This window comes from Varroa jacobsoni, unplaced genomic scaffold (assembly GCF_002532875.2).
Source record: "Varroa jacobsoni isolate VJ856 unplaced genomic scaffold, vjacob_1.0 scaffold_481, whole genome shotgun sequence".
Classification (NCBI taxonomy): Eukaryota; Metazoa; Arthropoda; class Arachnida; order Mesostigmata; family Varroidae; genus Varroa; species Varroa jacobsoni.
The window spans coordinates 86,900-102,314 of NW_019213383.1; the positions used below are offsets into that span (position 1 = coordinate 86,900).

General features: G+C 37.2%; 1 protein-coding gene across 3 annotated transcripts in view; it reads right to left on the reverse strand.

Moving 5' to 3' along the window:
• GAPcenA (GTPase activating protein and centrosome-associated) overlaps positions 1–12,041 on the reverse strand; it is a 16,147-nt gene extending 4,106 nt beyond the window's left edge. Inside the window, exons 1-9 of one of the 3 annotated variants that reach the window (XM_022833846.2) lie at positions 11,898–12,041; positions 4,932–5,144; positions 4,693–4,820; positions 4,265–4,425; positions 3,903–4,122; positions 3,021–3,340; positions 1,749–1,997; positions 1,365–1,565; positions 892–1,209 (exon numbers count right to left, since the gene is read on the reverse strand). In XM_022833846.2, the coding sequence (XP_022689581.1) occupies positions 892–1,209; positions 1,365–1,565; positions 1,749–1,997; positions 3,021–3,340; positions 3,903–4,122; positions 4,265–4,425; positions 4,693–4,820; positions 4,932–5,134 (1,800 nt within the window). In that variant the 5' untranslated portion in view covers positions 5,135–5,144; positions 11,898–12,041. Of the gene's footprint in view, positions 1–891; positions 1,210–1,364; positions 1,566–1,748; positions 1,998–3,020; positions 3,341–3,902; positions 4,123–4,264; positions 4,426–4,692; positions 4,821–4,931; positions 5,145–9,936; positions 10,357–10,380; positions 10,773–11,897 lie in introns of those variants that run through there. The other 2 variants (XM_022833844.2, XM_022833845.2) reach the window with 2 other exon arrangements.
• Positions 12,042–15,415: the final 3,374 nt, after the last annotated feature.

A 15,415-nucleotide genomic window follows, 5' to 3' on the forward strand; every position in this document is an offset into this window, starting at 1 on the left:
ATATATATACTGCACCATTTTGAGCAGTCACTGTAAATACTTCAATGGTAACCAAGTGAGAACGGACTGCATAAGAATTTTAAAAAACGTTCGCAACTTATTACTAACACCGATATGTTCTGATTACCATGTAGCCCACAAGATTCGCTTGAGCATAAAAAGGTTGCGCACAGATGTTTTTACGATTTATGCGTTCTTTTTGGATTTTTTCCATGCTTACGCAAATACGTGCCTTTGATGGCGGTACTTTTCGCAAATATTGTAATACATCGGAATTCGTCTTAATGGAGTAACGTAATCAATAGGCTATGTGCAGCGCTAGCTCACCGTCTAAAACTCCACTGGCAAACGACCTAGTGCAGAAATCCGTCGCATAGAACTAGTTGATGCGTGCTGTTGTCGTAGCTTTCGACATAACATAGCTAGGCCTACAGGGGTATTTGAATTGTATGGAGATTTGTGTGTGGGTGTGTGTACGTGCCATAAAATGCCATTAAGGTCTTCCCTCTTATAACGATAATACAATATAAATAGCACACCGCTGCTTGTTTATGAGCGGTGGTCATTATTTGGGCTTTGAAGAGACATTGAGTAGTCTACACACACGGCGTTATTTGGTCTAATATTTTTTAGAAAAAATTAAAGATTTTTTTCCATTGTAGAATACCTTTGAATTACTAGTTGTCGTAGAAGGAAAAGCGAGATACGTTTGCGTAGAAATCGACTTAATGTTGTATAAAATGAAATCTCGAAAATAAACCTTAGGTCAAATTGCATCAAAATATGTCATATATTACCCTTTAATATGACGAAATACTGTATACTATGTTGGCTTACGGAACATACGGAAGGATATGTGAAGCTGAAAATTTATTAACAATTGTTAATTACCAGGTATAACGGGAACTTGGCAGTGTAAAGCGTTAGCAGCCATTGGGATGCGAACATGTGTGGCTCGACGCCGAGATCCCGAAAGTGACTGCCTATTTCGGGTATTCTTTCGCTGTATAGCTTTGCCAATTGGTACAGTTTTACGTGAAGCGTTTCAAAATTGTCAAGGTACAGTTGGCGCATATTGTAACGCTCGTTGGACATGATCACATTGAGAAGGAAGAACGTCTGCTCTTCAGGGATATGTAGCAGGAGAGCTGCGGCTAGGTACGATAGGCCCTGGCAGTACGATACCGCTATGTCGTGCAACGAATAAGCCTGCCAAGTAGGAATGGAAAAAACAGTTATTGATGGAAATTAGTTCAATTCGCGTATGTGCGCAGCAGCTGGCAGAACGTCATATTAACCCTTACGAAAAGATATCGAAAAATCAATATATAAAACATATAAAATGAAGAAATGTTTTCACTCACTTTACAAAGTCTATACAAAGATTCTTGCCCTTGAGTCTCCTTGAAGAAATCGTGACCGGGGAAAGTTCGGTGGATGTCACGTTCAATCGCTTGGTCCACCGCTGCAGAATTTTCTTTTTTTACCAACATCTGATAGTACTCGTGATCCTCCATATCGGATTTGGATGTACCTAGTAGCTGCCAAACCTGGCACCGGAGTGACTGAATCAAAAAGTTAAGTACAACGAATTTACTTAATAGATGATTGGTTAGTTAATCGAGCCCTTTGGTACCGATTTTAAACATTTCCGTTTCTACTAACGGCAGTTTTTTTTAGAATATGACTACGGTCTAGTACAATTAAGAACACTGTACGGAGGTACGATTGATAAGTATAATACAAACCTGAGGCACCCCAAAATTTTGTATAAGCGCATCGACTTCCTTCGGTTTAGCATTGCCTTTCCAATGTTTGATAATATCTCCCCACTCGTCTAGCTTTTCCTGGCCACTTTCGCGTCCAACTGGACCCGAACCCGATAGGAGCGGTTCGTCATCATCGGACTCGCCCAGTTCGGTCATCTGTTCGATTGGATGCAGAACGCGACCTGTCGACGTCGTCATCTGGGCGAGTTCGAAGTTGTCACGGGATTGCTGAGAAAACATTTTTTTTCTTTATTCTTTATTGTTCTTCTTTATTTACTGTATTCGTCGTTTCAATGAGATGGCTACGGGTGATCATCAACTACATGATGGTTGCTAGTGCACACTAATTCTAACGTTATAATATATGTAGTAGTACATAATACGTTATTATGTAAGTCCTTTTTAAAATTTAAATCTGTGAGCACTCTGTAAGCTCATAAGGTTAAAGAATGATTAAATTTAAAAAAAAAAAAGACTTTTTTTCTAAGTAGAGTCCTAGTATCTTCCCTAAAAGCATACTGTGGCTGGCATTAGATATGTTCACGTTAGTATTACGATTTAGAAATGCTGGTTTTTAAAAATTTTAGTTCAATAAGTATACTGACATTTTTTTGTACCGCTTAATGACGATATGTACAATTGTTTCATATAACTACTCTTTTCCTACGACTGTTGCTATAGATTTAAGACTAGCACAAATCATTGTGAATAGTGAAAAAAACCTGTTCTTATTGAATTAACAAACAAATTGGCTAAATTCAATTGTCCTTCATGCAAGCCCTAATTGAAACCATAAGCACATTAACAAAAATCCTCAGGTGTGGCCCACCATTATTTTTTTTCTGAAAATTAACCACCAACCAGTTCAATTAAACGAATTTCGTCAGTCGGGGTTAGCAATTTTCAACGCAGCGACAGTGTAGCACTGCTTACGACAGTAGAATTAAAAGCAAATGGCAATATTTGTCACGTTCTGCTAGATCACCTGTGAGTAACTATCAAAGAAAACATATTCTCGAATTCTTGAAACATCATTGAATTAAAGTCATAATTGCAGCCTTTCTGTATATTTTAATAATAATTTAATTTTATATCTAGTTTAATATATATATATTTAAATAAAACGCATACATTTCTAAGAATCATCACACAAATGTTTGTTGGATTACGTAGTCACGCGGCTAACTTTACTTCAGCCCAATGTCTATAATTTCAAACTATAGTTTTATGAAGTCAGATAATTATACCAACCTGCTGAAGAATGAGCGTATAGTACTCTGTGAATGGTTTTACTGAGCCTGTTCGAAGGGCTGTAGGTAATGACCAAACCAACGCTTTTTCACGGTCCTGCGGAGCGGGCCCAATTCGAGCCTGGGTTTCAAACACGAATCGAACGGGCTCCTTAACGTGCATCAGGACAAGATCACATGCAACCGTTAAATAGACACGCGATTCGCCAGAAGTTACTGTATTAAGTAACTCAAATGGTGGGTTGTCCTTGGGGTCCCATTTGGCAACCACCGTGAAACCGGACGATGGACTGGATTGCTGATTGCTCGAATCATTACTGCCTACAATGTAGGAAAAGCGAATTATGCCAATTATTTGATACAAGTGGCGTTCATAAGAACCACTTTTCTATATATTGCTTAAAATGTGAAACGGGAAGCCAAAATAGCTAAACCAGAAGGTCCCTGGTTAACAATGAGCATAATTAATCTATGTATATACTATAATTAAAATTAGCCACGATTCTTGAATGACCAGTCATTATTCAATGATAATATTTGTCGAATTCAAATACAAAACAATCTTATAGTTTGTCTCTGTATACGTCTGTGTATGGAAGCAAAAGTGTACATACTGATAACTGAAATACACATGCACAACATTTACATTCAGATATAGAAGTGAAACAACTTCAAATATCACGCCACTTGTAGAATTTTGTTATAAATACTGATATGTAGTAGTTTTTATCATCACTGAGCCATCGAAAAAATTACGTATAAACACATGAGGACAGAACACTTTTAAACATTTGCAAATGGTGCGTGCTTGAGAAATAAGATATTTGGGAAAAGGCAGGCCCAACCTACTAAACTGAACGTATCATAAGCAAAGTTTACTGACCAGTTCCAATGAGCTGCATATCACTATGACGTACGTGACGCCCTGGCGAAACGAGCACACCGAAGCAGCGTTCAATATTAATTGGACTCGGGTGAGACATTGGCTCTATTGTAAGTACGATCTGTTTTTCAACGTCTTTTCGAAGTTTGAAGAGTTCTTTTGTTCTCGAACATGCTGCGTAGGCACCCCGTGAGTCCTCTTCACGAATGTCCAGTGTCATCTAAAAGATTATACATACATAAATATACGCGAATGTGCGCACATGGCGAAATAAAACTTTATTACCAAATCTAAGGCACTGATTTCCATTAAACTCGTATAGCTCAACCACAAATTTTATGGAGCCACTAGAAACGCCTTACCTGAACATTAACGATCTGCATACTCCCACAAGGAGCTGCGATAAGCTGTGCCTCGTTCGAATCGTTTTGAATTGATTGGTATGCTTGCTCTATGCGTTTGTGCACTTTAGCCCGAACTTCGGCAGACATTGCATCAAAACAGAACATCTTCAAACAGCTCTCTGCTTAGTCAGAAAAGGCACAGAGCACAAAAATATAATATATATACAATATATAAAAAAAAATATATATATATATATAGTTAGAGGTACTCTATAATACTTATATGTGTAATAATATAATAGGCTACAAATATCCAATGCCAAAATGCACGGGTTACTTTATTTAATTTTTTCAATGGAAAGCATTCCCACAAAAAGCCCCTTTGCGAAAACATATGGCTGTTTTCTCTGTTGACCATACACAATAATTCTTACTATATAACTTACGCTCTGTGGCTGCAGGTGCGTACACAAAAGCAAAGCAGCTAGGATGCTCCCGATGGCCACCCGTAAACGAGGTGATTTGTCGCATGGGCAACGAATAAATTTCATCCCCGCTTGCTTTAGCAAACAACCTAAAATTATAGGAGAATCATAAAGTTACACGAGATATTTTATATTTTCTTCAACAGTCGTGCGCGCAGTGCGTGCACAAAGATATATTATGACTGGTATATCACACTTACACGACTTTACCGTCACCTCGGGTAGGCAGCATCAAAGCAACTCGAACTTGTTTTTCAGGTGGAACGTTCATCGCCCGTGACATCGTTTCGGCCAAAATCTGCTTTGTAGAACGAGAATCCTGGTCTGGCCATTTCCATGTTCCGAGGAAGGTGATTGATTCAAACATAACCCACGGATCAGCTTCGCCTACCGCAGGCTGCATTGCGATTGACCTGAATTAAGTATATAATAACAGCAAACATGTTACTGATTTCGTGAATATAACTCGAGTTAATTCTCTAAATAAATCTTCAGACCGTTTTCTGCTAAAAGGATTCGAAATTCCATTTCTTCTTAAAGAAATAAGATAAGCAGGTACACCAAGTTTAAAAACCGTGAATACTCTCGCCATGCTGCAACATGGTCAGCCTACAAACAATTCCGTTTAAATATTTTCGAAAATGTCATCAGTATATAAATTGAGAAGTCAACTAAAATTCGAACGGCATTATAGTCTTTTAAATTACGACAGTGCTTCTACTTCTATTCAGCAGTCGCTTTTATTTAGTGCTTCTATCTAGTTCTTAATGTCGTAGGAACGAAATTACACTGTTCCGCAAGCACTAAAAAGTCTCTTGACGTCGTATGTGACTACGGATATAAATGACAGCTACCAAATATGTATTGTTTACGAAATTTACGAAAGCTCGGCTAAAAGATCGATTTCCATTAGTTTGACGCCAATCTCGTTCGCAAAGTGGCTGCTCACGCGGTCAGAAGTCTTGCGTCGAAAAATAACATTCGTTAATAGCGATAAACCACATTATAAACCAAGCCTAATTCGAGGTATTAATAATATTCGTTTGTCACTAAGTGTGACTAGTGTAGCACGTTGACACGTTTTGGAGAGGAATGGAATCATGACGTATAGGCCAATCACTCTTACACTGACGACAGTTAGTTTTGGTAGCAAATGGCCATGTGTACACACTTTTATTTGATGCACAGGCAACGAGAACATGCGTACTATGTGATGATCTGCAACATTATCTATAATACATGTTTTCATATGTTTAAAAACTTATAGTTGGACCCAATAGAAAGAACAGAATGTGGCTTTTAACTAACACAGTGCCATATAACAATAGCCGTGTTCAGTGCACGTGGTGAATAAAGAGCCATATAAACATTTTGCAGAAAGCTCCCGTATACCAATCGAAGCTTTACTTTAAAACACTAAGACTCTCATAACAAAACGTATCAATCGGCGTTGTTTAAATCCAAGCCGTAAAAAACCACAATAATCGACCTCTAAACGTAAGGCAGATCGAAATAGAAAGGAAACGTATGGTAATAATCGGTTCGTATTGGTGGTAGTCACAGTCTGCCAACACGCGAAGCTGCTCGTCGAGGACTGAAAGCATGGTACTCATTAAGGTACAATGGTCACCGCACTGAGTCGATGCAACAGACGAGTCGCCATGGGAATACATTTATATTTAGAGTTAATTAATAGTTTTCGATCATCGACTAGTAGTAGCTCTAAGCCTATCGTCTACACACATCGCCTAATAGAACAGAGTGTATTTATTTCATGTAAGTGTCTAAAAGTTTCGCTAACAATAACCATGTACAAATCTCTATTCAGATCTGTGTATTATGTATAACAGTGGCATAGAAAGAAACGCTTCAGTCTGTCGTTATAAAAGCGATGCGTGTGTAACGATGGTGCGTTTTGCAATTCTACTTCAGCAACAGCTGTTCATCTTCATACATCTATTTATATTGCGTAATCCACAAAACGCTTTACAGTAGGCCTGCCTGCACTCGCCTAGGTCAGCCACTAGGCACCTAAGGCACAATTATGGAACTTATCTGTTCTTCGGATGGATGTACTAGGTAGCGTCGTATTTGTAGATGTTTTCTATAATCTATGTGTGAGATTTATAACCACTGCCGCCTCCATGGGTCTTCTTGTTTATTCAACCTGGTTTAGCCATAAGTACAAAGAGGTGATAGCTGTATATACATCCTTTGCGAAAATAACTTACTATGTAAATCTCAATACAACTTAACCATTCAATATCACTAGGAAAATAAATAATAATAATAATTTACCATTTAATAAATGCTGTCAGTAGTTCGAATAAAAATTAAATCGCTTACTGCGTTGGCCACAGTTCCGTTAAGCAAGCGTAAGTCAAAACATACCAATTGCAGTGGAATACTCTACCAAGCTAAACATAGACTTCTTTAACCGCAACGTACGAGCCAGTTGAATTCAAACATAATAGCTCATCTGAACTACATTACTGTGAATATAATCCGGTCAAAAAAGGAACGTACATATAATGCATTATGGATCGGGAATACTGTCGAATAAACCGTATCCAAAAGGCTAGAGCGCGCCAAAAATAATTGGCGATTCAAAATAACACGGGTATATAGTTTTCCGCTCAACGACTAACCAAGATGCGGCTTTATTGTCAAGGTCGCAGGTTGCAAGGGGTGCAGACTTGTTTTATTAACGTTGTTGTACCTCATACAGTGTAATAAAAATTTAATTATTTTAACTAGTTTATCCGTTTCGGAAATTGAATAAAAATGAAAATGAATGTTAAATACTACGGCCCATGTATAGTTCTCATGTTATCGTAATCTTATCTGATTTCCGATCTACCAAATTACTTCTTCTTTAATCTTTTGTATGTCAATTTCGTAGCAGCTGCAATTTCATACAATTGTTAAAACGGATATGAAAGCTAATTACACTGTTCCCGAATTATGGCTTTTAAATTTTATTCAAAGCAGTATAGTAGAACAAATCATTATACAATTATTAATAGTATTCAAATACATTTATATTATTTTCTGTCATGTTTTAGAGCTATGGCAGTAGAATTGCGCATGTGGCCATTCAATTTACTAATAGATATAACTAATCTCAATTTTAGCTCCCATATCTTACAACGTAAGAATGTCAAAGAATAAACGCATGGATAAGGTTTACATCATGTTGAGTAAGTCGTGATTATCGAACGGATTCCTCCTGTGACTTTTTTTTTGGATATAAAACTGCTCGGATGGCAAACTTTGAAACACATAACAAATGTAAGTAGGTGGTAAATTCATATGATTCCAAATAACCTCGAAATTGGTCTTCACCACCAACGAGTGATGTAAAGTAACGACATCAAACGAAACCTCTGAATCACTTTGTGAGTATATGAAATTGCCTCCAAAATCGACTACGAATAGGCCAGCAATTAACGTTATACCACAAAATGTTCATTCGCTCTGGGTGAAGCCGCCTGCCTCAAACTGCATGATGTAGCATTTGTTGCAACGACACGTTTACATTCACGAACATAGTTATTGAAAATGAGTCTATTTACGTGATTTACAAACTGATGAGAAAACACGCCCCTAAAACAAAAGCATTGTAGACCGTTCGCGCCATGGACCTTGCGAGTTAACGCGGGCGCCATTTTGTCTGACGTAATCTACGATAGATTATTATTATTATTGAAATCGATTGAACTATTCTCAAGGACTATGTTATAAAATCAGCAAAAAAAAAGCAGCATCCGAATTCAAATGCTTCAGCCACTTTAAGCCAGTACCCGTTTTGACTATTCTGCTTAACTTACCGAGACCAAGCCATTTTTACCTGTAGATTTATACGGTATTTTTACTATCATCTAAATTTTACTTTCAGAACAGCTTATTTTCAGTTTTGTCACACCTCTGTATTCAATTATATTAGATTCCACGAACACTACCTACACAACTTTCCACAGAGGTGGCGCTTTTCGTTCTTCCTTTTTTACAAGTTTTGTTTGAAACTAATAGCATTCTATCCATTAGATCGGTATATGCACAGCTTGAACGGTCCTACCAAATTAGAGTTATATAGCTCTCACTTCACGATTACCCCTAATTTAACATCTCTATTGCGGCTTTTATCTATCTTCAGCTTTTATTTTATAGCCAGCTATGCATGATGAATTATAGAGAAGCCGCAGATTTATGCTGTAATAACATTCAGCGTCTATACAAGACTTATTGACACGTATGTAATTGATAGCTCTATTCGATAGCCATGTCATTCCGAGTACACGCCAGCTACTTACCCAGTACCTCGTCATTCTGCGAGTGCAGAAATTATAAATTAATCGCTAGATCATAATCGGTCCGCCATCTTAGACGCTATTTCTAAAGAAGCGCCTATTATAGCGTATAAATCCCTAATACCACTATCTCCGGCCGAGTCTCGTTTTCGGTATATAGTTTCTGACTGCCTGTAGATTAACGATGTTGCTGGACAATTTACAGTTTACATGGAGTACGGGTCAACATTGAGGGAGCAACCGGTATACCATTTATGAGCGTGTGTGTCCTCCCATAGAATGTTTGATAGCATGCTAACCTGCCATGGCAAAGTCCTGCTATTTGTTCTTTCTCGAACAGTACCCGAATGCTATTTATATACAGAGCAGAGAGAGAGGATGATGTCTTCAAGTGATCTTTCCTTCTTTTTTTGAGCAAGTCTCCCCCTCTCTGTTGCCTAACTCCCCTCATACTCTTAGACGACTTTCAAAAAAAGCAAAAATATCTTACACAGGTAAAGCTCGAACAACAAAATATACTAACTAAAATCAGAGTATGGGAAGTTATATATAAAAAGGTAACTTACGTATACATACTACTATAATATATATGTATAGCCGCATGTAAGACGCGAACGGTTCTGTTCTGTCTATGGACATGCCAACAGCAAAAACAGAGCGAAACGCATGTCTTTGTTACACAATCCTAAAGCCAATTTTATAACGGAAAAGAACACTAATAACATTAGAGACACAAGGTTCGCACATTGATGCAAAGGAAATGTGCCCTTGAATTCTAGGCTGTTTGCCGATATGATATCACACCATAGGTATAATGCACCTATAAATGTATTCCTATTTATAATCTACAAGAGATACATATATATGCATATAAGCCATTTATCGACTACCCCACCTGGCAGCGAAAGTACGCCACAGAGATATTCCTTTCCACTTCCACGATAGATACTCAAATACGGTACATACACAAACATTCACTTTGCTCACGACAAAAGGCACAAAACCGAACTCGAAGCAATGCACATTTCAGCAGCATTGCAAATGAAACCCGATTTTCCCCTCTCTACTATAGCCGCTCTCGGCATCGCTGTCTAGCAACAAGCTCCAACCGAAACGCGGGACAGTTGTCACATAGCACCATCGACAATAGAACCATTCTTGATCTCTGTATGCAGACAACGAAAAGCCACGGGAATACAGCACAGAAAAGACACTTCGCCCCTTTGACAAGAAGATCGAGCTAGCTCGGACGGACGATCCGTTGGAGTCCTTGGGCAAATCTAACCCGTCCAAAATTACCCCGCCCACCGGTACTAACAATGGCATAGGAGTAACTCACGGTAAGTGCGCGTCGTCGTCTATCGAATCTCGCCTGCCCTGTTGGAGTCCAACATTGCTCTCCATACGCTCAGCTGATTCCGCAGCAGCAGCCGCACTGGCAGCCACAGCAGAGGCATCGACCACTACACAGCATGCGTCCATCCGACACCTCAACAGCGGGGATATCAATGCGGATAGACAAGACAGCGGCAGTAGTAAGCTCGTACATATGAGTGCTGAATATTAGGAACAGTGCAGCACCATGTGTGACTCACTCACGATACGCTCATTATAGGCTAGCTACTGACAGCTGCCTGAGCGGCTCTGGTAGGCGACAGCAGTGGCAGGAGACAAGGGGCAAAAAGCGCGCAAATATTTAAACGTTTACCGTGCCGGGCATACCACATAGATAGACTATCACAGATAATATAATAGAAGATAATGATATGATATATATGTTTTTAGGTAGGTGAGTGATTACTAAAAGCTAATAAGGGTATCTGTATTCAATATAACAGTAACAATTGTTCAGTATGAACGCGCGTCGTCTTTTTATACAAATCCATCATGTATGAGTGGTCAATTTTCAAGTGGAGTTCATTAGCCAAAATGTCGCTCGTGACGTGTTAATGAGGATTGTCAAGAAACAAATGGAAGTACTGTAGATAACGTAGTTTATAAAATCTAAAACAGAAAACCTGCTAATTAAAACTTGCGTGCAAATTTTAGAACCGAAGAAAAAATTAGACTGTCAGTACTTTATGCTCCTTGCGCTTAGTAAACGATGTTTTAACTAAAAACAATATTAGGGCGTTACATTTTGATACTATGATTGATTATCTCACTCCTGTTCAATTCAGTCTTATCACAATCTATTAACCAATAACAGCGTTCTAGTTATCGTTCAGCCATATTTAAAAATTTCATTATATAATTTAAAACTTAAAAAATAACGTCATGTTTTTAAGTTGCTAAAAACAGTAGTTATATCAATATAATGTGTCACTGAGGTTTGCCAAATTAAATGATGTCCTCAAATAATGAAGAATTAGTATTACCTAGGATTAGAATACCTGTAACGACAATTTTGAATACATTTTTTAATTAAAAAAATCGAGTTAAAGTTTTCAGTCGCGTACGTCCAGTTTTTAAAATATGTTTATCGTATTGCTATGTAGGCATCGGATAAATTAGCTACTTACATTTTCTATTAGATTTACATTTGTAAAAACCTTTTGACGACCAGTTACGTTTGAGTAAAATATGACATGAATTTCAAATAATAATAGAATTCTGTTGATATATCTCTTTGACAACTTTTTGAATGAACAGCTATGATTCAAAACATTAGTTATAGCCGTTTACGCCTATTTTCAACAAAGATATCCAAATTATGTTTCTCACTCTCTGTAAATTTTATAGGTAAAAGATCTCGCTAGTGACATATATTACACAATAAGTGTAATTACATAAAGGAACATCTGTAAATAACAGAGGACTTTAAAGTATTATTGTTACAAAACCTTATAGATGTACCTGTGTATCCTGGTCCTTGACAGCTAGAACAACTGCTGGACTTTGTCATGAACAATCAACAGCGTTAAACACTCCGCGGCGGATCCGATAAAGAGTTGCACAGGAAATAAAACAAACATACTAACTATAAGGCATTATTATATTGTTCATTGAAGTCAGCTAACCCGCAATAGAATGCTAGTGATCTGCAAGCTTCGTAAACATCCTCAAGCTTTTTGGAACAAATGTTTCACTAAAAATATCCCTCTCTCATGGAAAGGAACAAAGTTTCAGTTTAAGCACGGGTAAGGTAAGGCCCTTATAGGGGGGCAGTAACACGCTGCAGGTCTAAGTCGAATTCTAGTGATATACATAATATTATCGAAATCATCGTTAAAAAACAGACTCAGTCGTCGTTAATCCAATCTATCATTTCCAGCGATGTTATTCGGCGTATAATAGAATAGCTTCAACATATATGCGCTTTGACATTTAATTGAAATGAGTTATAAATTAAACCTATTTGCAAAAATAAAAATATAATATTGTAATTGTGTTTTCTTTATATATGTTATTTATGTAAAAATCGAAACGTTTAAACATGTACAACTGTTAACGCTATTTTTTAAAAACATATATTCGAAAAACAGACCACTTGACATCTTGTCGACGATCTCGTTCGTCGAAGCCGTCCAGAAAATACCTACAATCAAAAATGTAATGCGGATAACCCAAAAAGAATCTGGAATATTTTAAATTTTATCGAAAGCTGAACATCAACAAATACATACTGAAAAGTTTAATACCCACTTTTCGAATACCATAGATTTTTTTTAATTTAAATAGCTGTAGATTGTAGATTAGCGACCGTTCGTACGTGTTGACTGCCACCCTATTATCTTCAACCGAAGCTGTGTGCTAGCCACTGAGTTTGTAACGCGCGCTCATAATATCGAACTTTGTAATTATAGCGATTGTTTGTATGAAGCGGTCAATTTTGTCTTTTGTAAATACAATTCCTGGTTAACTAGTAATTGCACTTTGAAAATTAACATGATAATTTGATAGTGATGCTACAGTATTACCATAGCTATACGAATATTGAGCGTCGAATACGCATTCATAACAAACACTACTAAGTCTTTGTGTGTCGTGAGGATTTTTTGTCATGTAGGATACTTGGTTTGCCTTAAAGAGATTTTTGCTTTAATATTCCCCTTGTAAACGTTTTTCCACTTGTGCTTAGTGTAGTAGTCATTTATTCTAGCCAGGTCGAAATGCTTTTTTTTACTAAACGCTTCGGTGAAAAAAACGGTTTGCTAGTAATTATTTAATTAGAAAAGTCCTTGCTGATTGGTGTTATTCGTCTCTGAAGCTACAAGAAAAGTAGTTTTTTTTTTTACCTATTACATGTTGATTCACTATAAGTATTTTTCCAGGGAGTCCTAATGGAAATGTATTGGACCGAGAGGTCCCTTAAAATATACCTGATTTATGTTTACGTAATAATGAATACATATTAGTAATTTCGTAGATTTACTCGAAGTTGTTGCACCTATTCGGTTTTAATTTGTGTGTAATTGGATTTTATTCTAAATTAAAAAAATTAATTAAATTTATTCGAATATTGACTTTATTCGAATCCTTTTTAATTTATCTTTTTGGCGAGAATATACGTAACTGTCTGGCTTCCTCCTAGTTGGTCTTGTAATTAACAGCCACTAAAGTGTTATTGTTCGGAGGTTGATTATTTAATATTATGTTCTATTGAGATGATATTTAAATATTAGAAACGTGTGGTGGCATAATTCAGGGTTAATTTTTTTTGGCGTAACAAAAGTTCGCGTTTCCGCTTACAGCAAGACAAAGTTTTTATGCATGAAAAACCATTTGAAAGATCACCGTAGTTGCATATTCAATCGTATGGAAAAGCGTGTGGGATAAAGATATTCACAAGTAAAAGTTGAAATCGAACGATGGCGGAGACAAACATCTAAGGCAACTGCAAGAATGGGTGATCAAGATAAGGGCAAAAAAGGCAAAAGTAGAAATTACACAGGCAAGTCATTACAGAGTTCCCTGTGTTGCAATAGAAATAGTCAAACATATAAGATGATACTTTCAAGATAGAAAAAAGTTGCGGGCTGTTTGTCATAAGGGGCTTGAGTTTATTCGTGATTCCTGCCAGCAGAGAAAAGCCAGCAGTATCAAACTCGTCATTGTAAACAGCAACACACTGTTTTTGGAATCTGAATAGAAATTAACTACTATACAACTCTTCCTCGATAGACATACTCCTACCGAAATTATAGACAGCCTTTTATGCCTAAAATTGACGGTTCATCTTGTTGCCAGTTTTCATGCAGCTACTTAAAAATCCAAGCAGACTTTTGAAGATGGAGATCCTCAACCGTATTTAGATTTGAAATTAGGCTTGAAAATTCATCAAACTGGCTCAGAGAGCCACTTTTTTTTTAATATACGTAGGTTGCTGATATAGAAATGAAAGATCGTTTTAGAGAGGACAATATCAGTTGTATGTCCAACTAAGCCTTAATGGTTAATCTTTTTGACTCTTTGGACACTTTTAGCACTTTTGGCCTACTATCAACCCAAAATTTAATGTCGCTGGGATTTTTCGTATGGAGCGTATTGGAATAGTACTTCTACAAGTTCGCATCTACCAATATCGTTTGACGCACACTTTTATGCTAACTTGCGGATTAAAGAAGGGATATTTTTAAAATGACCAGTTAGTGGTTTAGGCCCCGAATTAAAACGGTAATACTATATAAATAGGGGCTTCAAAGATAACATTTCTATAACGTGCGACATATTTTGTTAAAATACTTATTTTAATTTAGGTACAATGATGGGAATAATGCAGAGGAAAATTATGAACTTAGACGCCCAAGTCTAGAAAAAAAAGACACTTCATTACTATTTTAAGGCAAAGACTCATACTTCAAGTAACTCAAGATGTCTGTTACGGTGTTAAACAAGATCAACGTTTCTGTTCTAAGTATGAGCGTAATGTGGCAATAATAAATAGCTAAATATTCCCGCCTCTGTGTCTTACTCGAATACAGATCGACTGGGCTAAATTCTTATTTGTGGACAGTTTTATGAGAATGCTTTTAACCATGCTGATTTGGAGCTGAGGAATCGTAAAGGTAAGGACGCACATCTAGTGATTAATAGATCGGTTTAAGTTTCGGAAAAGTTGTCATAAGCATTTCATAGAAATCTTCAGCACTCACAGTTTATTTTCACTCACGGCCATAGGTGCGTGGGCTAAATCATACTAAATATCTAAATAAAAAATAAAGTAGTCACTTGAATAACACATAATTTGTACCATTGCCAAAACTGTATGCAGATCGCTACGCCGCCCGCTATTGAATTGAAAACGCGAGGACCCGCCGTAATGTCTAAGGTGCGACGTAATAAATATAGACTTTATGCTTGCATCCTTTCCCTAAGGCGATAGTGAAAGCTGTAGCATGTATTTCATGTAACATCCAATACCGTCATAAGCA